This window comes from Brienomyrus brachyistius, chromosome 8, assembly GCF_023856365.1.
Source record: "Brienomyrus brachyistius isolate T26 chromosome 8, BBRACH_0.4, whole genome shotgun sequence".
Taxonomy (NCBI): Eukaryota; Metazoa; Chordata; class Actinopteri; order Osteoglossiformes; family Mormyridae; genus Brienomyrus; species Brienomyrus brachyistius.
In genome coordinates this window covers 17123116-17149631 of record NC_064540.1, presented here as the reverse complement: position 1 = coordinate 17149631, position 26516 = coordinate 17123116, and the positions used below count along the sequence as shown (strand labels likewise).

General features: G+C 45.8%; 1 protein-coding gene across 3 annotated transcripts in view; it reads right to left on the bottom strand.

Moving 5' to 3' along the window:
- The window catches only part of LOC125747953 (sterile alpha motif domain-containing protein 11-like), a 50832-nt gene that overhangs the window by 4148 nt on the left and 20168 nt on the right, over positions 1-26516 (bottom strand). For all 3 annotated transcript variants that reach the window (XM_049023647.1, XM_049023648.1, XM_049023649.1), the window contains exons 4-10: positions 19999-20126; positions 13540-13632; positions 11277-11435; positions 6075-6219; positions 2204-2319; positions 1441-1519; positions 197-903 (exon numbers count right to left, since the gene is read on the bottom strand). In XM_049023647.1, the coding sequence (XP_048879604.1) occupies positions 197-903; positions 1441-1519; positions 2204-2319; positions 6075-6219; positions 11277-11435; positions 13540-13632; positions 19999-20126 (1427 nt within the window). The remainder of the gene's footprint in view (positions 1-196; positions 904-1440; positions 1520-2203; positions 2320-6074; positions 6220-11276; positions 11436-13539; positions 13633-19998; positions 20127-26516) is intronic.

Below are 26516 nucleotides of genomic sequence, written 5' to 3'. Positions count from 1 at the left end.
AACATGACTATAATGTGTTACAGCTTTTTATAAATATTTATAGCCATCCATGTTTATAATGCAATATGAATGCATTACAATGTATTATGAATGTGTTCATAGGTTCTTACAGACATGGCATTCATAGGAAGTGTTACCAAGTAACATACTTAAAGGGGAGACACTGCGTCATATTCGTGTAACACTGGAAACTCACCGGGGTGGAAATATGGGCTGGAGTACGGGAAGCCGAAAGGGAACATCGGCGTGGGGAGGGGGGGCACCGCCCCAGGAGGGAGGTACTTGGTTTCACTCTTGGGGATCCCAGGCGTGAAGGAGTGCTGACTGGGCGACACAGACCCCGCGGAGCTGCAGGGGGCGCTCAGGCGCCCCGAAGGCTCCCCCAGCTCCCTGCCGCTCTCGAAGGCCTTTGGCGCCTCCTTGCTGACCTCTGAGCTGTGCCCTTCCAGCTTTGGCCGCCCTTCCACCCGCTCCTCCGCCACCTCTGCATCGCTCTCCGAGTCCTTCGCGTCGTCCTGTCCATCTGCCAGCCCATCGTGAGCCTGCCCCTCTCCCTGGAGGTCCTTAACTTCAGAAGGTCCCTCATGAAGGTCCCCGCGACCATGCGCTCCCTTCCGGATGCTCTTCCGTGAGCCGGGCTCCTTCGCGGCGCCGCCGCTGCCCGGCGCGCCCTGGTGGTTGAGGGACAGCAGCGGCGTGTTGCTGTGGCGCAGCACCAGCATGGCATTGCGCCGGCTGAGTTCCTCTCGCAGCGGGTGGCCCTCGGGGATGTCGTGCAGACTGCGCAAGGCCGGGTGCTCCGGGGGCAAGTTGGGGTGAAGGTTCAAAGGGTCCCCCAGCAGACGCTGCCGGTGCAGACTCTCCAGTTCCTTCTGGCGCAACAGCTCTGCCGACATCTCTAACCTGCAGGACAACAGAGGCGAAACTCACCGGCTCAGAATGCATCCACAGGCAGCTCTTGAAATGCTCAACGTTAGCTCACATTTGTCACAAAACAAGTACTTTCCAGATTTATGCAGCTACAATACACCTTACATTAACTGCACCTTCATAATGTATACATTATGCTTTCATAGAACATTCAGTGTACATTCATAATGCATTCATAGAACATTCATAAGCAGCATACCTTCACATACCTTCACAGCTTTAATATACATTAATAACAAACATTATAGTGGCATAATTATATAATGTTTCTTGTTAAGGTATTTTACAGCTGTTAAGGTGTGTCAGGATGTCATGGTAAATGTAAAGCATTGGTCTGTATTTACACTTTGGAGAGTTTACTTCAAGTTTGATAATATCAGATTGGACTATCAATGGACTGGCATCCCATCCAGGGCATTTACCATCATCCTGTACTGGACAAGCATCACAGAAGATGGATGGATGGATGGATTAATCAAAAGCTATTGGCCCCTCTCTCTCCCACAATACCTTGCCAGGTTCTGTTTCCTCAGCATCTCCTGCTGACGAGCAAACATCTCAGCCTGGGCCGGCTGCAGGAAGCCGTATCCTGAAACAGAGCCAGCGGATCATGTTTCAGCGAAATAGATGAAAGTGTTTCTTTGTGTAGCTCCTCAGAAATATTCATAATACAGGGAAAATGCTTTGATTTTCATTATGCATATGAATGTGTCTATATGTGTGTGTGTGTGTGTGTGTGCGAGCCTATCCTTATGGGGACACAATGTCCCCATAACGTGATAAACATCCGTTTTTTTTTCCCTTTATAAAAGTCTATTTTATAAAAATCAGTGACTGCCATGAAAAAACTAAAAAAGCAAAAACCCTTTATTTTGCGTGGTTACTTATGGTTTTGGTTAGGGCAGGGTGGGGGTTAAGGTTGTCATAGTTAGCGTTAGCATTTTTCCCATAGAAGTGAATGAGCGGTCCCCATAAGGATAGGTATACTCTGCATGTGCATGTGTGTGTGTGTGTAATCAGTAAAATATAAAACGCGCACTATGCAGGCATTTTGACATTTTTTATGTTTTTAAAGATATGCTTATATGAAATACATTAATTTTGCTGCTGTTTAGCTGTTAGCTGACTTCTGTTAAAGGGAATAAGATAAAGTGACATATCAAACAGATCTATACTCATTCTCTGTCAGCTGCATTGTTTATTATCCCTCATCTGCTTTGAGCAGCCGTGTGATGAAATAGCTGTTGATGGGGGCGGTGGTGGGTCGACTCACCGGGGGCCTGGCACAGGGCAGAGGGCATGCCCAGGAAGGGGGGCCGCAGGTGGGGTCCCAGAGCAATGTGAGGTGCAGTCTGAGGTGACAGCAGGGGCGGAGGGTGTGACATGTCTCTGTGACACACATAGGACAACAGAACAGCAGTTTTAAAATCCTCAATACTACTATTATAATAAAATACAATACAAAATCCACACTACTAACATTATTATTATTAATGATATAATATAATATAATATAATATAATATAATATAATATAATATATAAAAACATTGTTATAGATATTCATACACAGTATTATTATCTCAGCAAATTCTTGCCAGAACAGTTGCTACCCACAATCCCTTAATTTTCCCCATGATAAACAGCCAATCAGAGCGTGCCACATCACCTGGCAGCTCGCCCCACCCACTCCCTGATCTGGCACTGTGCTGCGACTCCCACTTTCACCAGAGCCATTAAAAGTCCAATTTTTTTTTTACCCTCCTTACTAAGGCAGGAGGCCATGTCTGGGTACATATGCAGCATCTAACTTTCCAAAACAGAGAGTGAGGGGGGTTTACGAAGAAAGGGGGTGGTGAACGGATGGATTCATTATATTGCAGAAAAAAGGAAAATGTGTGAAATCTTTGAGGTTTTTCACGGAGGGGTGAAAGCAGGCTGTGTAGCGGTATTGGGAAAGCGGCTTTACGAAGAGTGAGGACACTGCAGCGGGTACCCCCCCCCCAGTAGTAGTTCCCAGCCCCCCTTTCAGTCCCTGCCCCCTCTCTCCTGCCCCTAGTGCCCATGGATCGCCACCTCAGCACCATACATTTTTTTCTCTTCTTATTTTTCCTGCAGCCTCGGCAACCTCAAAGCCAGACAGACTTGTGTACTTTAATAGCTGTGTGGGGAGGGGGAAGGAAGGGGGGGGGGGGGGGTTAAAAAAAAAATAAAAAAAACAACAAAAGCGGCGGGGTGGCGGACAGAGAGGCGCATATCGATCCGCCCGCTGTTGAAATGTTAATGCTAATCGCGTCACTGCGCTGCAGGCGCCCCCGCGCCTGGCTGGCAGCGCCAATTAATCTCAAGGGGGATGGAGGACTGAGGGGAGGGGGGACACGTGACCTCCGAGGGGCCGGCGGGCCCCGGCAAGCGGCGCTTATGTAATTACGCTGTGAAATGTGTAATCACCTGGCCTAATCCCCCAGGCCTCACAATTAAGCCCAGCATGCAGAGCGCAGCGCCGCCCCGGACGCCCACAGATGAATAACGGTCAATTAGAGCGGCACGGCCGGGCCTGAGAGGCGTCCGCTCCATCCTAATTAGCCGTAATCACAGGGAGAGCCGACCCACCAGACGGCTGTCCTTTTATAGGGGACTGTTTAGGAGCGGGGGCCCCATTAACCATTTCGCTCTGGGTGCTAAGGGCCTCAAGGCTCCACAGCAAAGGCGAAATCGCCACTTTAGCCTCATGCCTTCTAAGCGATCAGTCTCTCTATCAGTCAAGTCACTTTAAACATCTTTGCTTTTTATCACTGTTCGTTTACCTGACCGGTGAATTCACACTGTCGCAGATACACAGAGTTGCTTAACAGGAATCGGCTTACGATCGTCAACTGCGCATCATATAAATGTGTTTGCCAAACGTCGCTGCTTGTTTACCTAACAGAAAATTTTATATATTCATTACTGAGGCTGAACATATGATCTTCGCAGTGAGTTTCTGCCCAAAATGGCATGGGAATTAGCCAGGATATAAAAAAGATAAAGATTACCATTAATTAGAAAGTAATGAGGAGCTGCTTAAGAGCAGGGCGAGGCCTTACACAATGTCCATTTGTCCCCTGCCACAGAACGCTGGACTCCTGAGATGCCTCTGACTGCATGAGCACCCTCCATTTCCACCCCCCCCCCCCAAACACACTAGTCTATCCCAAAGGGCAACTGCACCGCCAGCTCTTAATGACACAAGCACAGGCCAGATTACGACCGAACTCCAAAGGCGGGCGTTTGCACAGGAAGCACATTAAAATGTATGACCCCATCCTGGCCCCTACCCCTGGCCCCCACCCGTGCCTCCTGACCCCATAGGACCAGCGTCTGCTCGGACCGGAGGCTCGAGTGCCAAATATACGAACATTTGCCTTGCAGATTACTCAGTGCTGCAGATACGAATTTCAGTATATCGATTTCTGTAAAGATTCGTTTTTAACAGTATGCGCTGACATACATCAAATAATCGATTGTGAGATCGCATTATAATGACAGCAGCCGTAGACGATGTGAGGAAGTGTGTGATATACGGAGCCTTGCGGGAGTCACTGCTCAGCACAGTAAGTTTTCAACCCATGTTAGAGACACCAAGACAAAGTAACATCACAAAGCTAATGAAGGAACCTAAGGGAGCATGAAAATGTTGCCCCTCCAACAGCATTGAAAACAGTGCAAGTCAACAGGCGTTAACAGGAAGTTCACAGACGGGTTTGGGGCTTAAGCGGAAGGGCTAAAAATATCATAAATATGGGATCATCTATATTAAAATAATACAAAATCAAGCCATTCAAATTTAAATGTTATCAAAATAATTTAAAACTTTTTTTCCCCTATTTCATATTTTTAGATATTTCACTCATACTGCTTGCATGTGTTACTGAGAGAGCAGAGTAGAAAAACATACTTTGACTCAAATCTTCACTGGTTTGGTTGATTTGGCCTAAATCAGACTGACGTCACACACGTAGACACAATCGCACAAACAGACATTTACGATTGTTTGTTTACTCATGCTTGCGGGAAACTCACAGAGCTGCTACATTACGTATCACTCCTGACGCCACCGCAACAAAACTCAAAAACACTGTGATAATAGAAGATCTTGGCACTTTTTCCACTAAAAAAAGCCAAGAACAGCTTCCTCAGACAGTACACTTTTGAATGCTTATCTTTTTAGAGAGTTTTTCCTCATGTTAGGATTTGGAGTAAAATCAGATGAACTCAGATTCTACGACACAGACACACATAGAGAAGCAGGAGCTCAGTCAAACACGCAGAGGTTTGTCAGAGACAAACACGCACATGACCACACCACAGTCCTGCGTGACTAATTATTTTCCAAAGTAAAACCCCCATGACCAGCCCCTCACACTGCCCCCAACAGGAAGTCCGGATGGAAATTGGACACCCCCACGCTTGGTGACCTGTCCTCCTCCCACTCCAGCCATTACTGATATTCCAGCTCCCTTTGTCACATAAATAATCAACATCCAATTACCTGCCCTGCAAGATCTAGTTTGGGAGGGGGAGGAGGGGGGGCATAAAAAGAAGGTGTGTAATGGGGGTTGGGAGGAGGGGAGGGGTTGACCTGCAGGAGAAACATTTACCAGGGTTCCTCTTAAACACATCCTGACAAGATCAAACTGAAGATGGGGCACATGGCAGGTTCAGCTAACCAGCGTGTTCCTCGCTCATAGTCCTGCCCCCCTCCCCTCCCCCAATTCGCCACACTGTTTCCCATATGGCATCTCCTGCATTCATACAGTATTCATCCACACAGGATCTTATGTTCATTAGCTATAAAATATTTATTCTGTTCTACAGTTTTTAGCCCTCGTCTCCTGTTTTTGTGAAACTAGGCGGCATTGTGGGGGAGGAACATATGTGATTATCTGTGTGGAGGGTCTGCTTCCTTATGCTGTTTTCCTTTTAGCTGTCTCCTGCTGTTTAGTAAGTGAGAACATGTGTTCACCTTGACATTCACATTTGGCAGGCTAGAGGTTCGGTCCTTAGGTCCCTCCCATATTGGTTTAACCGTTTTAGGCCTGACGGACACTCATTCTCGCTGAAGCAGTATGGCCTGCCCCCCACCCCATGCCATCCCATGCGTACCTCTCTGAAAAGTGGGCATCGCGGTGCTGTGGCAGGCCCTGCTTGCGCCGCTGGTTCGATGCGCCGCCGGCAGAAGGCAGGTGGGCCTCCATGGTCGCAGGATTCCGCGCCACGGCAACCGCCTCCTGGCGAAGCCGCAGCAGCTCTGAGGAATGAAAAATGATGCGTTAGCATCTGGGGGGTTGCCATAAATTGCTTTAATTCTTCACCCAGCTGTGTGTGTGTCTGTGTGTGTGTGGGCGGGGGGGGGGTGTTATATATATTACATTGTGGGAACCCAATGTCCCCACAATGTGATAAAAATCTGTTACTTTGACATTGTGGGGACAAATAATTCGGTCCCCACAAGGGGTAACTCAAAATCTGTGACTGCAGCCGAAAAACTAAAAGACTTGTACATTGTTTGGTTACTTATGGTTAAGGTTAGGGCTGGGTAGGGGTTAAGGTTCTCTTTCTTTGGATTAGGGTTATGCCCATAGAAATGAAGGGAGAGACCCCAGAAAGATATGAATACAAACGTGTGTGCGCGTGTGTGTGTGTGCGTGTGTGTGTGTGTGTGCGTGTGTGTGTGTGTCTGTGTGTGGAGTTTTCATATTCGCACTGTATCCGTGCGGGTTTCCTCCAGGTATTCCAGTTTCCTTTCATAGTCCAAAAACATGTGGTTAGGCGAACTGGAGTCTCTAAACAGTCCGTGATTCAATGGACTAGCATCCCAGTTCATCCTGTTCACTGCCACTCTGTACTCGTTATGTAGTTACTGAAAACGGATGGACTATACAAAGCTTACAATCACATCACTGGTAAAAGCTGAACTTATAAGGAATGGCACACAGTGTTTAATTAGAAGTCAAACAGTTGGGACAAATAAGACATAAATTTTTCTAGTCAAGATTATAAACAAGCATTTTGTCTTGCTTGCTATATAACGGACTGATGGCTGTGCTGACAGCACCTGTTGCAAAAGTCTGTAGAACAAAACAAAATGGATTAACTTTGGTTTTACGTTCAGTATAAAGTATGAAGGTAGATATTACCTTAGATGGACTATAGAGGACGTGAACATCATCTTACTACCTTCGAACGCCTGCTTTTAAAGCACCCACAAACATCAAAACAAGAATAAAGAGCGGCTCATTACTTATAGCCGCAGTGAGAGTGTTAGCAGAAAAAGTCCTTCATAATGACATTAATTATGATATCCTGTCTGTTTGACTCAATAATATAAGGTGAGCTGTATTTTCTCTGGTCTGTTCAGGTGCTTGGGAATGGCTGTACAGACCTTCCAAATGGATTGATGGAAATATTTCCCAAGCCAGAGAAGACAGACAGAAACAGTGCAGGTGTAATGCACATGCCAGTGATGTGAGTGAGTGAGTGTGTAAATGAGTGTGTGAGTGAGTGTGTAAGTGAGTGAGTGTGTGAGTGTGTAAATGAGTGTGTGAGTGAGGGTGTAAGTGAGTGAGTGTGTGAGTGTGTAAATGAGTGTGTGAGTGAGTGTGTAAGTGAGTGAGTGTGTGAGTGAGTGAATATACAAGTGAGTGAGTGAGTGAATGTGTGAGAAAATGTGTAAGCAAGTGAGTGTGTAAGTGAGTGAGTGTGTAAATGAGTGAGTGTGTGAGTGAGTGTGTGAGAAAATGTGTGAGCAAGTGAGTGTGTAAGTGAGTGTGTAAATGAGTGAGTGTGTGAGTGAGTGTGTGAGAAAATGTGTGAGCAAGTGAGTGTGTAAGTGAGTGAGTGTGTAAATGAGTGAGTGTGTGAGTGAGTGAATATACAAGTGAGTGAGTGAGTGAGTGTGTGAGTGAGTGTGTAAGTGAGTGTGTAAGTGAGTGAGTGTGTGAGTGAGTATACAAGTGAGCGAGTGAGTGAGTGATTGAGTTAGTAAGTTAGTGGATGGAGGGAACAGAGGGTGTGTAAATGAGTGTGTGAGTGAGTGTGTAAGTGAGTGAGTGTGTGAGTGAGTGTGTAAATGAGTGTGTGAGTGAGTGTGTAAGTGAGTGAGTGTGTGAGTGAGTGTGTAAATGAGTGTGTGAGTGAGTGTGTAAGTGAGTGTGTGAGTGAGTGTGTAAGTGAGTGAGTGTGTGAGTGAGTGAATATACAAGTGAGTGAGTGTGTGAGTGAGTGAATGTGTGAGAAAATGTGTAAGCAAGTGAGTGTGTAAGTGAGTGAGTGTGTAAATGAGTGAGTGTGTGAGTGAGTGTGTGAGAAAATGTGTGAGCAAGTGAGTGTGTAAGTGAGTGTGTAAATGAGTGAGTGTGTGAGTGAGTGTGTGAGAAAATGTGTGAGCAAGTGAGTGTGTAAGTGAGTGAGTGTGTAAATGAGTGAGTGTGTGAGTGAGTGTGTGAGTGAGTGTGTGAGTGAGTGAATATACAAGTGAGTGAGTGAGTGAGTGTGTAAGTGAGTGTGTAAGTGAGTGAGTGTGTGAGTGAGTATACAAGTGAGCAAGTGAGTGAGTGATTGAGTTAGTAAGTTAGTGGATGGAGGGAACAGAGGGAATCCTGATGAAAGATGCACCAGAGGGATTCGCAGGACAGCAGGAAGCATGCTGCAGGGCCCCTAAGTCATTCAGTCATGGCATATTTTACCCGGGCGTGGTCACACTACTATAAATCTTCGACTAAACCATGCCAGTCTATCATAAAGCCGCCCTTCCCTTATCCAGAGTCCCGCAAATCACTCTGTCTCCTAGAAGAACATTACCCCCCCCATACTACACTCCTTCTGGCAGCAGAGACAAGGTTCACAGCAGCCAGCTGTGCCGGGTGTTAGGGACGGTCAGGCTGGGGCTCGCTGGCTCTGCTTTTGTGTCCTTATGAGGCTCTAAAAATGGCTTGGCCTGTCCTGGGTGCTGCCCCCCTAATGACGGAATTAGTCAGAAATCCTCTGGACGAAGCTCAGGTTCCCCCTAGAACAGAACAGTGTATTATGACTAAAATAAAGGTGGGCACAGCTGGTACTCGCCACAGGTAAACTAGTAACAGGTAACCAGTGACAGGTAACCAGTGACAGGAAAACCAGTGCACCAAATAATTATTACCTGTTAATTATTACCTGCTGAAGTATAATTTCAATACTGGGAAAATATACTGATAATGGAGTGAAAGTACTTTACATCTGAGTTCACTTTCAGCCGAGAAATCTGTGAAACTGCTAAGGTCTTGCACATCAAACAGCAAACACCTCACACGGCCTCCCACGGCTATCATTGCACGCTTTCATTTCAGCGCCTCAGCATGAAAAGATGCTCCGCTTCAGCAAGGGAGGCGGCAGAAAAAGAAGGAATTGGAAAGCAGCTGCATGTTTGGGGGGTCAGGGTGTCGGTGGAATGGGCGGGGGGAGGGTGTGCGTGGGGAGATGCCGCCGGAGCCCCACGTCAACATCAAGGAGCCTTAAAGAGCTTCTCAGATCAATACGGCCCTCAAGGTCCATCCGACCAGTGTGGCTACCTAAGGGGTCTCCTTGGAGAGGTCGCAGGGTCTCCGAGATGGGCATCGTGCAACACGGACTCCAAAACAACTGTGACCTGACACAGAACTGGGCGATTTTGTACTTTGGAAAAGTTTTCTGCTAGAAAAGTGTGAATATTTCTCTGAGGGCTTTTGAAGCCAAACCTAGGATCTCAAAAGCAGGATACGGTGGGCCATCATTACAGATATCTTCTACCATGATAGTACCACAGTGACTCAGTGTTTGATAAATGGAAAATACATGTTTAAGGATACATGGTATTTCATGCAGCACATGGTCAGCTTAAACACTGTTGCCGCAGTGTTGAATCTGCCTCTGAAGGGGCAAATCCTCAGACTTCCAAAGTGCATTATACACTGAATTCAATGTAATTGAAATATTTTTTATATAATGTTAATTCCAACAAGCACTTCACGAAGATGCATCGATAACAACATCACAGCAGTTACTCAGTTGCAATGCATAAATTAAAATAAAATAAACAGAAGATGCTGCTCTAGGAAATGAATTAAAAGCCAAAGGGCAAAAGACAAAAGGATTTAAAATGATTCCTATAGCTTTATTTTCATTTTTTAATTCCCCTGTTCAGTGTACTACATTGCAGTTATCTGGCGGAGTGCCTAAAATATAGGTATATGAATGCAGGCCCAGTAAAGAAAAATAAAAGCAAAGGTTCATTTAAAGACGGGTAAGATGTCTAAATGTCTAATGAAAATCAGCCGCCACGGTAAAATTTATTTATAACTGCATATATAACTGAACTAAGAGTCACAAATCACAGAGGCATGACATTTTGACACAAACTGGTAAGCTTGAAAATAGAATATTTCCTAAAGGTAGTCTTTGTGCGGGACAGCTGGAGAATAGTGGTTAAGAAACGAAATCAATCATTTGTAGGTTCAAATCCCCAGAAAGGAACTCGTGCTACAGCCTTCAGCAAGGTTCAGAAGCTACGCTGCAGAAGTAAAAGTTTGACTGGGTAATTTTGCATAAAAATTTGTTTTACTAAGCTAATAATAACAACTTTCCTAGGCTGGGCTACCCACAGCAAAAGACCCCAAGATCTGTCAAAAGCCCCTCTGAACCACTTTAAGGGGCCCAGTGAAGAAGACACACATTCTGCCCCATCTCAAAGCACCACGGTCCAGAAGCACATTCAGCCCTTCAGTCACTGGCAATTCTACCCTGCCGGAAAAAGGGCATGAAAATGGTTTGTAAAAACGCTGGGGACGGTCGTGAGGTGAATTGTAAGTTTGTTTAGAGCTCAAAGTCCGGACGCGGACCGAATCCGGACCCAGCTGATAATGCGTCTTATGAATCAACATGGTTAACGGCGAAAGGGTTAATACGGTCTGAGGTAGAAAAATACAAAGTAGAACCAGCAAACTTCACACACACATAACTCACCATTGTAAACACAACAGACCCTTGTGAAGTCCTGTCATTATTCCTGTCATTCAGCTATTCACCCTCTCCTCGAGGATGTACATTCATAGCAAAGATACAAGCACGTATTTCTGAAGGCGTACAGGGTAGCAGGAGGAGGGGCCTAACGTCAAGCCTGACAAAGACGGCACAGAACCAGAACACGCAAAGAGTCCAAAAGAGCACAGTAAGGAATCGCTCAAAATCCACGGCGCTAAGTTTGGCCAAACATGACTCACTCAGAAGGATGGCGAGTGCAGAATGTTAGGCATAGCATGGCCGTGACGCCGATGGTGAAGAAGGCCCGCTCACCTCCGTGGCTGGGGACCGTCATGCTGTTGGCCAGCCGGTAAAGCCGCTGCTGCTCTTCGTAGGAGCCCTGCTCGTTCAGCGCTGACATCATACGCCTGTAGTGCTCCTCGGGGGTCATGTGACCAGACAGAGGTTCCAGTGCTGGGGTGTGGGAGTTCTCTGTGGGGGATAGGTGTTTCCCTTTACATTCCCGAGAAAACATGTGCAAGACAGACGCTTCTCAAAAAAATAGTGAAAAGGCAGAAATATCATATTCTTGAAATATCCAACATAAAATTAAATGCATATATAAATTTTATCAATATAGCTCTCAAATAATGAAGGGAATTGAATTTGAATATATACACTCACCATATAATCACATATATATATATATATATATATATATATATATATATATATTTCTTTGCAGTGGTTGTGCATCATATATTCATCTATGAGGACAGGAGGTTATTTTTACTTTTACCTGCCTCAGAGAGACCTGAATCTCTTACAGCATGTGAAGATCGGCAGTCGGCCTTGTGCAGGCCATGAGAATTGGTCAGCAGGCATATACTAGCAGATAGAACAAGCGCTGGCAAATCCCACAGGAATGTGTACGTCTGTATGCGCCTATATTTGTGTATGAATGTGTCAGAGTGAGGTGGTGAGCCAGGGTTTTCTGTTTTTTTGAACATCTCTTTCCGTGCGTGTTTCTGCACACTGGGGAGGACGCCAACCCGGCTACCTACAGTAAGAATTTTCCACTCTCCGATTTGCCTGTTTTCCTCTCTGCTTGCCATAATTCCAGCACGTTCCTGCCTGCTTTAGTCATTAACGGTAAAAACCTCACCGATAGGCTGCAGCAGCTGTCCATCTTACTATTGCAGAACTGTGATTGGTCAGGGGTTCAGAAAAGAAAAAAAAACTTGGCAAAGATCAGCACAAAAAATTTAATCAGTGCTTATCTACTCATGTGGAGAGGCGTGCTCCCTCACTGCGTGACTGCAAATGGCTTTGCCGGTAAAAGGAGTGTTGGATTTTAATACATAGCACAGTCAGTCTTTGTAAGATATATACCCCAGAACCTCACTGTCCATCTTCCCACACAGTCAGACCCACACACTGGGGTAATCACGCACACCCTTCTCACATCAGTGCCCCGCCCAATTCCCTCCAGTGATCAATGCTTTTTAAATCTTGATCATATATTATTCATGGACCTATAGGTAGCGGGAGAAATGACTCATGTATGAGCTGAGCTTGTGTGGCTAGGGATGCTGTAGCCCCAGCGGAACTCTCCGGCCTGCAGCAGAAGTCCACGGCATCTCTGTGGAGCTTCTAAGCAATGAGACTTAACCAGCCGAAAGGCCTTATTTTCCCGCAAACTGATCCCCGCAGCCTTCTCCACTGCTTCCTCAATAATGTTCTTTGGCAAACTAAAATCACCTTGTTAAACACGTCCTCAAATGCTGTTGCTGTGAAGTATAATTTGTTGCGTTGACAAAACTTATACTGCTCTGCTGCAAGGTAAATTCTGTTTGCTAAAACTTATGTTGTCTGAAAATGCCTAATTAATGTAGTAGCTTCAAAGAAAAGGGTGTTTTATTAACAGACACTTGGAAACCATATAAAATTCCTAATAATCATGTACACATGTCAACAGATCTGTTATTAAAATGTATCCACGCTCTTGCTTAGAAGTGGTGTTGTATCGTTTTTGATATTCAACGGCAGGTTTCAAGTTCTCCACTTCTACGATAAACTGACAATAGTAGAATTGTCCTAATTTATAGACAAAGTAGTGGATTCAATTCTTGAATTAATGAAATGATCTCAATAGAGCGAATAAAAGATCATTTGTTTGGGTGTGTGTGTGTGTGTGTGTGTGTGTGTGTATATATATATATATATATATATATATATATATATATATATATAAAATGAAAATTCTATTACTATTATTCAATGCCAAAAAGTTTAGTATTTATTAGTAAGTATTTACTACTTATGATGAAGGTTAGGGCTGGGTAGGGGTTAAGGTCATCATTGTTGGGATTAGAGCTTTCTCCACTGAAATGAACGGACAGTCCCTACAAAGACATGAATAGAAATGTATGTGCGTATGTGCGTGTGTGTGTATGTATGCATGTGTGACACCAGGAAGCTACACGAAAGCAGAGTGCTTTTCTCACCCCCCAGTCAACCCCTAGCAGAGTAGCACTCCGTCAGTCACATTCACACTCGGCTCCTATTACACCCTCACAGACGAGGCACTCCTCACCTTTAGGTGACACGCTGCGAGACTTCTTACTCTCCGAGGGGCACTCGCTGCTGCTGCTGGGGGAACAAGCTCTCCTCTTGCCTAAAATGTCATCTGTCGGACAGATAGGAAGCGTCATGAGTGGGGGATTCACGCCATACAACAAACAGGGGACCGACCTGCCGCATTCGTGCGGATCTGGGGCCATGTGTCTCACGAGCGCCGTGAGTAATGAGGGGGTTTGACAGATGAGCAGAGAGGGGGTTTGGCTGTCAGAGGCCGCAGGGAGCACCGGGGCTGCCGCACGTGACGAGACTGCCGGCTACTGGCGTGTGGCGATGGAGGTAGAGATCCCCGTGGCGCCATTCTCAAACCCACGTGCCAAGTTCCCCCCTTATGCTCCACCTACTGCTCATAACCAAACACCCACCCACCATACAGAAAACATGAAAGAAAAAGACAGAGCAAGAGAGAGAGATGAAGAGTGCAAACTTTGGCATTGTTCAGTTGGAGCATAGAATTCCAACTTTGTGTCTTTTAACTGCTAATATATGCATTAGCCTCATTCGGAGGGTCGCTCTTACTTCACACTGTTACATTGTTCCTGCCTCTTTCGACTTTCCCTCCCTCTCTCTCTCTCTCTTTCTCTTTCTTGTAACAGCCTTGCCTCCTCATCACCTAAGTAAAACTCTCCTCATACCAACAGCACAAGGAAACCTTGAAATAACGCTCTGTTAACCTTGCAGTAAATGCCACACAGAGCCGCTCCGGTCTACAATTACAGCCTCTTGCCCAAAAGAGATTCAGAATCAATATCCGGGCGATAACATGCCGGTGGGTGGATGGGGGGGGGGGGGGGGGCGCCGGCAGCACACGCAGGCAGGAAGGAAGTGACCGTTTGTCATTGAGTGCCGGCAGAGCCCGCGCCTGTTAGCGTTTCCCTAGCCGCACGCTCACATCCTACCGCACGAGCATGTGGCCATGCTTCCGCTTATTCGTCTCGTGTTCACAAGTCGGAGCATCAGGGTAATGGCCACCCAACTGTAGTCTTTAACTGGGAGGGGGGCCAGGGTTTTGCGATCACGCAGGGGGCTACATTCAAACAAAAGGAAAAGCAGTCCTGCCCGATGAACAACGGGAGAACAGGTATTCCCATGACGTGTAGCATCAGTGACTTGCAATGACCTGAGAGGGGAAAAAACTCAGTTTTTACAGAGTCCCGACTCTGCAGCACAGTAGAGGGGGTCTATACAGTTTTTACAGAGTCCCGACTCTGCAGCACAGCAGAGGGGGTCTATACAGTTTTTACAGAGTCCTGACTCTGCAGCACAGCAGAGGGAGTCTATACAGTTTTTACAGAGTCCTGACTCTGCAGTACAGCAGAGGGGGTCTATACCGTTTTTACAGAGTCCCGACTCTGCAGCACAGCAGAGGGAGTCTATACAGTTTTTACAGAGTCCCGACTCTGCAGCACAGCAGAGGGGGTCTATACCGTTTTTACAGAGTCCCGACTCTGCAGCACAGCAGAGGGGGTCTATACCGTTTTTACAGAGTCCCGACTCTGCAGCACAGCAGAGGGGGTCTATACCGTTTTTACAGAGTCCCGACTCTGCAGCACAGCAGAGGGGGTCTATACAGTTTTTACAGAGTCCCGACTCTGCAGCACAGCAGAGGGGGTCTATACAGTTTTTACAGGGTCCCGACTCTGCAGCACAGCAGAGGGGGTCCGTACAGTTTTTGAGGACTGGGGAACGCTAATGATGCTGTTTGATGTTTCCTCCCTGGGGAAGCATTTCTGCTCCAAAATCGGGGCCTGATGTGAAAACCACCTCTAATGGGGCAGGGATTGACTGTGCTGCCCCCCAGGGCATAAATGGCTGATCAATCCACTCTGTCCCCATTTTCACTCCATGTAGCATCCAAATAAGTGAGATATCACAGGTACTCAGGTTTTCAACCTTCTAAAAATAATGACGATAAAGCATGTGAGCTACCATTGTGCATTTGATTATTTTGTTACACGACCCCTCTATCTCACTGAAGAAAGCAGTTCAATCACCTGCCTGTCCTGGCAGCTGGAGCTTCTGCATTTTTACATGGACAATACGCAATTTTACTTTATAAGTAAAGTACTGGACCTTTGCTATTTTGAACTTCCTCTGCCATCCCCTGGAGGATGAGCTTCCCCTTTGAGTCTGGTGCCTCCCAAGGTTTCTTCCTACTAGGGAGTTTTTCCTTGCCACAGTTGCCTTTGGCTTGCTCACTAGGGGCTTTGGGCAGGGATAATGTAAAGCGCTTGGAAACAATGTAATATTGTGAAAATGTGCTATATAAATAAGTCTGAATTAAGTTGCATTGAATTTAATTGAATTATATATGAGAACTGTATTTGTTTACGAGTGGTGCAATATTCCCAGTTACACCAGTTTCTTCCCACAGTCCAAAAACTTGAGATCAAGTGAATTGGTGCCCCTAAATTTCCCGTAGTCTCTCTCTTTCTCTCTCTCTCTCTCTCTCTCTCTCTCTCTGTGTTTGTGTGTGTGTGTGTGTGTGTGTGTGTGTGTGAACATGTGTCCTGCAATGGAACAGTACGCAACCTACAGTGTACCCTTCTGCTTCCTTGGACAAACTCCAGGTGCCACAAACCCCTACAGAATAGGTTGTTACAGAAAATGTACGGATGCACAGAAGACAACACTGTACGGCAAACACTTTCTCTCTTGCTATTCTAGCTCAGGATTGTAACTGAGATTAAACACCCCTATGTTCGACCTCGCTCCTTTACTGCAATACTGAAGCCTTTCACAGTAACCTACCTGCTATACAAATCTTTGCCCATGATCATATTCAAAAATATGTTTTCGATTTTAAATAAATTGTGACTGACTGCTGTCGAACACGACTATGGTCACCCCATCTACTGTATCTCATGTGCTTTATTGTCTTTCCCAGCTTTGAAACCTACTTCTTGCTACACAGGAAACAAATCACATTTTACATATTTTGCGAATAAAGGGGTCCCTCGTTTTTAAATGAAACAGACATTTCTGGGTTATAAGCGGGCCATTTTTGTTGTTCTGATAAAAAAAAAATGAACAGTCTGTTAAGCAAAAAATATGTGCCATTAGCTGGCTTTGTCACAAAAGCGTGATGCTAAGCTAGTGCACAAAGGCCAGGCATTTAGAGCGGGGGGGGCGGAGCGGATCAGGCCAAAGGCGAGCGTGGCTCTTGCGTAAACGGCCACAGCTCTTCTCCTGTGACAGGCCCATGGCCGGGCCCCATAACTCCCCTCTCGGCCCCTAATCCGTCACGGCTGCCGGCCACGGGGCGGCGCGGCTCGCGATCAATCTCCACATTACAGCTGACAGAATGGTGCTAATAACTTATCGATCGCGCTGCCCGCGGTGCCTCCGCCAGAGCGCGCAGACGGCCATCGATTTGCTTTGGAGGGGAAAGAGCGTCTGTTTCCGCTGCCCAGAAGGGATGGGGGGGGGGGGGGGGGCAGGGAAGAGGGGGCTGAGCCTGTCTCTGAGCAGAGACCCTGAGGAAGGTTAGCGGGGGGGCACTAGCAACAGCGACAGACTGAAGATAAAAACTAAGAAAACAATAAAAAAACATGATTTGTAAGGAGGGGAAAGGTACCATTCGAATGCTATATGAAATCGTAAAGGATCGGCTACTTATCTTTGGGAATAAAGTAAAACTATATTTCTGAGAATCTGGGAAATAAGAGAGCTTATCTGTGGTGACTTAAATAGTCTAACTCTGAGAATCATAAACAAAGACAAAATTCCTCCTGAAAATTAGACAGGAACGCTGAAAAGCAGAGGTAGGCAAAGTTCACTCGATGGCGCCCTTGTGTGAAACTTCAAGGTCATTCACTGGGAGTGTAGAAAAAGCCCCTAAGCAGTATAAAAGGGAATTTTAACGGCAACAAACAAAACAGCAAGGAAGAGGTTAACTTAGGAGTCATGCAGACCCATTATCCAATAACGCAGAGCCCCTGCCGCCCCCGCTGCCCCCGCCAAATGGGAGGAGCCGCGTCGATGGGCTGCACTGCGCTGGCGGGAGCCTCCGGTCTGACCGTAAAGCCCCGGCAGCCAGACGGCCCGTCAGCGTTCCCGGCCAATCAGCTGTCGCCTGGGGGAACGGCGGCCGCCTCGGCTCTCTGCCGCTGACGCCTGGGCTGTCTCCCCTGTCTGCCCCCTGCAATGTAATTAACATCCACCCCCTCCTCCCACACGGAGGGAACATCTTTCACTCTGACTCGGCCGGCCTCTGTGGCACTGCCCTCCCTCCCTGCCTGCCTGCAGTGCCTAGATCCCTTATTCTCTCCCATTCACCGCACAGACTGCTGCATTAGTCACCTCTCCAGAAATCTGCAGCATTTTCTATGACCGGTAATGAAAATATTTCTTACTTATCAGACTAACAAAGCTCTTTCGAGAATGTGGAAAAGCTGCAGTCTGAAAGTAAATCGTAATCTGTGAAAGAAGAGGAATTCTCGACGTTTTGGCCATGACAGGGAATTTTGACTCTGGGCGTCGTGAAGAGCCAGGCGGAGACAAGCCAGAGGTCGGGCGGGGAGGAGGCCGCTGGGTCCCCCCGAGGCGATGCCCTCCACTGCACTCCCCTGTCCTGTTCTTTGCTCAACCTCAACTCCCCTCCCACTCTCTCTTATTTCACTGACAGGCAGAATTAAACACAACAGGACACCAGGTGATGGGATTGGACTTGTTTACAGACATGGGACAGGCCGCTTATGCAGACTCCCAAATCAGAGTGTAAAGGGGCAACTGACAGCTTCCCTGCGTCATACTCTGTGTCTCACCCCATTAACATTCAAATGGACCTGAACTTCCTCACTTAAGATCAGGAACGCCTTCTGAAAATCTCGCGCAGGACCAAAACATGCTCTCTTTCCTTATTTTGCCAATACGTTATTTATGTCCTCAGGGCAGGGCACTTGTGAAGTAGGGAGGTATAAATAAGCATTACAGGACCCAGATAATAAGGAGCAATAATTATATATTCCTGGGGGGTAAAACCTCTCGCCTCAAATCAGGTCTGACTACAAATCGCCTCTCCTGGGCTTGCAGCTTCAGTCAGGTCATCTCATAAAGGATGGAACATGGCGTCAGACTGCTAAGAGGAAACAATAGAAACTAAAATTTCATTTCAGAGTATTAAGTATATCAGAGTATTAAGGCAAAGATGCAATTATTTTATCATTACCTGTGGGACGCATCCATATAGCCACACTGGTATATGTTACATTTCCTGCAAAAATTAATGGCCAGGAACTTGAATGGAATGTGACTACATTTTTTTCCCACGCACATCGTTTTTGTCCCTGCGAGAATGTTGTCATTTCCCCTCCATTGATTCTTATTTTATTAAAAAGGTGAATGAGTCATGCGACGTGACCCCAGAACCATCCCGGCAGGGCGGATAATGTCACCCTGTGGTTCCCACCTCGTCTCGGAGCTGCGGCTCTCTGGCTCCACGTCTGATCAATAAGGGGTTTGGTTGATAATCACCAGACGCAGGCGCCTGCTTCAGTTCTGAAGCCACGGACAGCATCGCATGGCCAATACGAGTGATATTCCATCCATAATACAAGGACTTGCGAGGTTAAGATTTTGCAATAAATTTCGTTAAGATAATCAAGACAGTCATCTAACTGCGCAGTGGTAGCAGGTGGTGCATCCATCACAAATATATATTTGTCTATAACCATACAAATATATATTTGGTCTATATTAACCCAGGAAACAAACAGATTACCTAATAAACACTGAACTTTTCATTGCGCCGATTTAACATTTTTTTTTCTGTCTAACGCTATTGATAAACTAGTGGTGATAGAAAAAGAATGCAGCTGAAATGGCTGTGAGATAAACGTCATCTAATTAACTCATTCAATTAGTTTCTCGGCATCTCTAAATCACACAGGATTACATCTTAATAAAGTAATTTATTAAAAAATGTGAGAGAAAATGTCAACCGCACATTAAGTAATGAGCTGGGGCCAGACACAAGGGGACGAGTAATTAATTAATCATGCCCATTAGGTTAAAGGATGACAGACTAGGGTTCTGGTCCAGACTAAGCAGCAGTGGATAGTTCTGGTCCAGAAAGTAAAAATCCAGACCAAGATTTTGTTTCAACCAACCCAACTGAGTATAAAGCTTCACAGTCCATGGAGTACTCAACTGATTGGTTGAAACAAAATCTTGGTCTGGATCTTTACTTACTATCCACCTCTGGTCCTAAGACCGATAGGCATGGCACTCTGTCAGAAGTGGAAAAGAAGAGAATACGTAATGTGGCAGAACAAATGGCAGGAAAGACTAAAAAACACTTACAGACGTACTGAAAATGAGGCAGCATGCTTTAGCGTAGAGACTAACCGGGAAAAAGAGGAAATATAGAACGTGTGAATAAATGACAGGTAGGACCTGCAGAAGCCCCGAATACCTGCTGCTGCGGACGCGATCTCGATGCCGTTGCTCCTGATGATGTCGCCGCAGGGCGGACCCTCAGGCATGCCCAGCTGTCGGCTGTGGTGCAGGTTGGAGATGATCGATGTGAGGTCACTGTCGCGGCTGCAACACAACGGGAGGTGGGTCAGGTCTGCGGGGGGAGTCTCCCCTCGCCTCACGCCACATCAGTTTGTTTGCAGTCGAGTCACAACAAAGGGAAGAAGTAAAGAGCCCTCGTGGACGAAGCCGGTCCACCAAATGAATGTCAGATATACCTCAACCAGAAACAGGCTGCAGGGAAAAATACCAGCTACTGAAATGCATATAAAGTGAACACAATAAGACATCGATCTGCAACAGCTAAAGCAAATCAAACCCAGGATCTTAGCAATGAAAACGATTTCAAAATAATTAAGAACAACTTACAGCAGTGCTGGAAAAGGCACATTTCTGATTAACTGAGAGCACATGACCACGTCTAATCAATCTCACTGGAGTTTGCGCCGCCAAAGCTCTCCCGGCTTATGATATGGTCCACAAGAATAGGATTTTTTCCCCAACACCTTCCACTGCCAGCTACTTGACAGAGGGGCATCTAATCGGTGTGTCCGAGGTCTCCATTAATGCCGTGGATTGATCACGGAGTCTGCTGACATCCTGCCACATGTCTGACCACGGCTTTCTGTGCACAGCCAGAGAGTTTCTTTCTATAACGAGGCACACGGTGAAAGAAAAGCTGCCAATTGATAAACCCCCTTTAACATGCATGACATAAGCACAAATGGTAATCGCCTGTCTCCGCACAGGAAAAAAATGACAGACTACTGTCCGAAGCAATTTTGCGTCTTATCCTGTCTAATCTTCAACCTTAAGAGACATTAATCATCACACTCTGGATTTATAAGTGGTTTATGAGCTTAAAATGAAGTGATTAGAGGTTTTTTTTTCATGCACACAAAAATCATTAACAAGCTAGGGGGAAAAGTTTATAGTAATTCATGTATGTTAGGTCTACATTCCTCATAGGTCTGCATACCTCCTTTATATATCTTCTTATCCATACGGAAAGCACAATGGCAATGAATGCAAGAACTAGGCAGATTTAAGACTGTGACCTGAACAGTGTATCCACTAACCTAACACTGCTTACTCAGTAACCATGATGTCAGGCCTCAACAGTAGATCCTGGAGCTCAGGTACCCCTGAGATGGCACCAACCCAATACCACTGTAGGAACATCCAGCCTTTTTTATTCTTTTATGCATAATTACTGGATTGTGTGCTACAGGACACACATGGACAAGCTCCTCTCATGTAGGGCCTTTGCCCATGAGAGCTACCAGCTGGGGGTATCTTCTGTGTCCTCTATACCAGTGTGATTTGGCATGGATTGGGCAGACTGATCCCAGATCAGAGGGAGCCAACCTGGTGCTCATGTGACAACCTCTCCCCAAATGGATTGTGTGGGGGTGGGATTAGGGCAGGATATGTCAGCCTACCCATCAGCCTTCATTAACACCTCTGAGAAGCAAGAACTGTCTCTCATCGGGCCCTGAGGTTAAGGCAAGTATGTCATGGGGGTATTTCCCACAAATCTGATTACTCCTCCGATCTCCTTAACCGTCATAATATTGATCAATACCGGCTTAGCTTTTTGGACATATTAGAATTCTATCTCAATATGGCCAAGGGCCCAGAGACAGACATCCAGGATTCCAGAGATATCTCAATGACAAATGCGTCCTTGTCACTGGATTCAGTGAGCCCTCCCTGCCAGATCTCTCACCCAAAACTGGAACCCAAAATTCCAGTTCTACAGCCTGTAAATTATAGACCCTAGAACAATTATTCTTGGCAAATCCATGGAAACACAAGAGCTGATTAGGTCAGGTAACCAGACTAGACCAGCTAAGCAGCTGTTTTAAAAAAATATAATAAAAACATAAAATTTTTCTAAACATACTGATTAAAGCCCTTTAAAACATGATCAAGGATTCATTATCATCTGACACTAAGTCTACAACATGCCGTTACTACAGTGCTAACAAATATAAATACAAATACTAAGTTTATGTCTGGAAAAACGCTAAATCCCAGTCAGTTCTGTGGAAATGATGGCAACTGTCTGCTACGGGGACTGATCTGGAAGAAGAATCAAAGGCTGAGCACAGACACGCAGCATCCATGGTGAGACTGCTCAAGGTAATTCTTCCTCGGTGTTTGGGAAGGCTTTTGGCTAGCAGGGAAGTATTTGTTCAGTGAAAGGCTGGTAGACTGGGCTTTAAGTAGAGGGGAAAAAAAGTCCTTTTGACACACTGACTGCTTTGGACAGTGTAAAACATTTAACTTTGCTACATCAAATGGTCTGTCAGCTGCATGACACCTGCCTGACATAAACAGCGTCACCGCTCCATAGATGTCCAAGAGTCCAGCAGCTAGAATATAAAAACACTACTGGCTCAGTGCACAGCGAACACAGTCTGTGGAGTCTTCTGTCTATACAGCACCATATATACAACTTCCCAGTGGCAGCAAAAAGGTACTGAGAAATGCATAACATGACACAACATGCACAGAAAGAGTACATGTCAAAGAAGCTACACTGCACCTTCACACGACATGCTTGGCACGGTTTACCTGTGAGTTAGGGTGCAGGGAGAATCTGAGGCTTCCCTCCCCTACTAGCAATGTGCTAATGCCAACCTGAACTTCCTACCTAAGCAGGTTACGCTCCCCGGGAGACCTCTTCCAAAGGATCTGCACTAAGTCCCAGCAGCAAGGGCACAGTTCCCCGGGGCTAATTAGCGCACTTTCTCTCGGCTGTCCCAGATCGGCTAATGATGGCCTGTGGACAGTCGGCCAAGGTCATAATCTGCGTCAGAGGTAAGACCTGGCTGCCTGACTCAGCACTCCAACGGAGTAAGGAGCACCGGTGGGTGCAGAGGGTATAGACAGACAGAACCACTGAGGGCATGCGGTCCCCTTTTCATTCGGCACACACTGGGGGAACATACTGTCCTAACACTCCCCTGCTGCCCAGCAACATCCTCCTACATTTCACTTGAGACACCTACCAGGAATGACAAAAGGTTTAGGACAACTCTCCTTTGCTACTTCTACTCTAAATTGCCTACAATGGTCCTCTTTCCCATTTTAAGTAATAACCATACTCTGATTTACACTGGTGGGAAACATCCTCACCTTCTTCGTGGTAGTAAAAGGCTTCTATTGTCATAGTTACCGAGGCATCTCACCAGCGATACACAAGGCAAAAGCTCGCCCAAAGTGACCACCATCCCACCCTTGCAATGTCAGAGTGTCCTCCGACCCTCTAAAGGAGCTGCCGGCTACTGACTTGAACCTGGGGGAAGTGCTTGGGCAGAGTGCTTGGATGCATGCTTGGATGCATGCTTGGATGCATGCTTGGACGCATGCTTGGACGCATGCTTGGATGCGGCATACCTTCTGTAAACCGCATCTTTAACGACAGACAAATAAAGTCCCAGATTCCACCAAAATACTACAAAGACAATGCAGTTTCCAGTTTATTCCTGCTACTGATGCTGGGGTTAAAGCGTAGGTTCTACCTCATCACGGACGACGAGCACAGTGTCCTGAGCTTGGCACCTGTCCCTGGCAGTGACACATGGGCTCCAGCAGTGATGCATGGCTCTAAGCGCCGGCGGGGCGCGGAGGGCGGGGCAGAGCATGGCGGGGGGCGCCAGATAGTGGCGCCAAGCGTGGGTGTCACCGTAGGGGCTGGCAGACAGGGGCCCCACTGCCTGTCTGTCACTATGGCTGAGCGCAGGCTGGTGTCAGCGGAGCAGGGGTGGGACGCCCTCGTTGCTGGAGGGTGTGGAATGAGAAGGCCGGTGCCAGGTGCACAGTGGGACCTGGCCAGCTGCCACAGTTATGCAAAAATCCGGCGCCAGCACAGACGGACATGGGCAGGACCCTGCCGCAAACAGTCAGCTTCAGATGCAGGAAGTTCTTACACCTTGCTGATACCGACCCAAAGCAATGGAAAAAGATATGTTCATTCAGGCCTGCTACAATGTAACTAATGCATTCCTGAAGAACCGCGCATTCGCTAAAGTCGCATAATAAAATGCACATATCCAGTCGGAAAAATTGGGTTTGGGGGATGAGATTGCAAGACTTAGTAACTTACACCAATCAAAATGAATTAAAAAATAACAACAGTGATACCAGTGGCCAATAATGTAATTATATGCATTTTAAAGAAATAATAATAATAATACATAAATAAATTATATCATAAACATTTTCTATGGGCAAAATACATTCCTGTAGATTAGAGTAAAACAACTCCGAGACTTTGTAAATTATGCACACTAAGTTTATCCTCACTAACAAAGGTCAGTTTCCCTTAAAAACTGAGTGACTGCCTGGAATAAGCATCCCTGGCAAGGGAGGGAGGAGTGACATGCCAATAAAGGAACACGTAACCAAATAAGTAAGCAGCCACAGATCCTATGGGCCTTGCAGCTACTGCCATATGTGTAGAACTTAGCTTTTAGTGATCAGCCCAAGCCGTCAATGGGACCTGATCATGCCGACCCAAGATAACTGATCTGTCAGCAACACTCAAAACGTCCTGATCCACTTTATATTTAATCATTTTGCTGTGCCCTATCCTTAATCCTAGCGTAGTTTCATCAAAACAACTGCAGTGGCAAAATACTTAATTCTGCTTATAATGACAATAAACGCAATTATATTTTACAATAAATTTGCTCTTATCGTCTCTTAGGGATCATCTAAGCGTTTTCCAGGTAATGGGCCTTACTATGAGCGGGGGGAATTAGGCTGTGTTCGATCCTGGGGCATCAGCAATTGCAAAATAAGCACCGTAATAATGCACCATTTTTCACGGAGTACTCAAATCTGACTACCAATAATTGTATCGCTGTGTGTTTACTAGCACAGATAAACGTAAATAATCCAAATATAATCAAACTGAAGGAAGATTCGTGCTCTTTGAGATTTTACCCTGAAGGGAAACTTGGAAGCTTGGAAATTTCACACTGCGGAGACACTTGTAACATTCAAAAAATGTGCACACACGAAACGTAAAATAGCCAAATCTCCGTTTCTGAAGTATTCCTTCACTATTTTGACGACAACAAATACTGAAAGAACGCCCACACAGAGTTCTCAGCGGCAACAGCTGCAGAAAATGAAACTCGGCACCTGTTTTTTTGCGCATTGGAAGATAAGAAGGCGAAGAAAAAAAAAAACAAAACAAAATGTTTTTGTAGTTCTGACGATTCATCCACCCCAGCAGTGACGGCTGCTGCTCATTCCTGGAGGAGGGCGCAGGGGATGCCCATTCTGTTTCTCTGCAGCAGCTGCGGCAGGGGAAGCCGCCCTCGGGGACTGCCACGTGGGTGAAGTCAGATCGAAACTGGGTCTTTTCCACTTGCCAAAGGGGCTACCCCCACCCCCGGCTCTGGGGCAATCACACCCCCTCGCTATACCTTAAATTTCTTAGCCACAAAAAAAACAGCCATTGACTGTGTTACTGCTTTGATGGCCTAATTAGTTGCTACAGATAAGAATGACAGTCAAATGGATTGCGTACGTGTATCTGTACGTGCCTGAGTATTGTGTAATGTATGCAAGGTAATGCCGATGAGTCTGAAGAACCTCCACTTCGGTTCTATACAGATATTTCTTTGATGAAGAGGCGGCGCTAATCAATGACCTACACTGACAACCTCTCAATGTCCAACCAACCTGCATTCCAGCAGAAGATTATGCCACATCCAGGGCAGAGAAGCTGCTTCTCCAGTCTCAAAAACCCATGACTGGGGAAGCACCTTCACAGTAATGCTGTCTCGCTAATTCCCGCTAACACCGCTCACCTCTTCTATACCAAGAAATGAAAAATAATTTTAACGAATCGGGACCAAATCAAAGTCTTACCAGTGTCCTTTATGGATAAAGCCGTCCGCAGTGAATATTATGGGATAAACAATCGTAAATCACCTTCTTAATAAAAGCCTTAAAATTTATGATGACCAGTTGAATTTTTGCATTAATTTTGTATGTTTTTCCTAATATATATTATTAGGAAATATATATTTTACATATATATATATATATATATATATATATATATATATATATATATATATATATATATATTCCATATCCTTTCATTCACACAATATCTTATTTAACAGTTTCATGTTGCACAGCAGCAGAAAATACAGTAGCAGCAGCTAACATTTTTGTGCCATTTGCTGTTCAAAGAACATTTTTGCTCTTATGGTTATAAATAAGGCACTATGTGCGCCTGTCAACGTGGACAAATATGTCTGTATGAAGACTCGGCTGTCCATGATTAAAAAAAACAAAACAACGTAGGTTACATTTCTAAATACCATGTTTGTGGTAATAATTTCAATTTGTTCGCGATGTCTATCGGAATCGGCAGTGGTGCTGGGCCCAGCCTCAGAGATAAGATATATCATCTAGAGTACACTG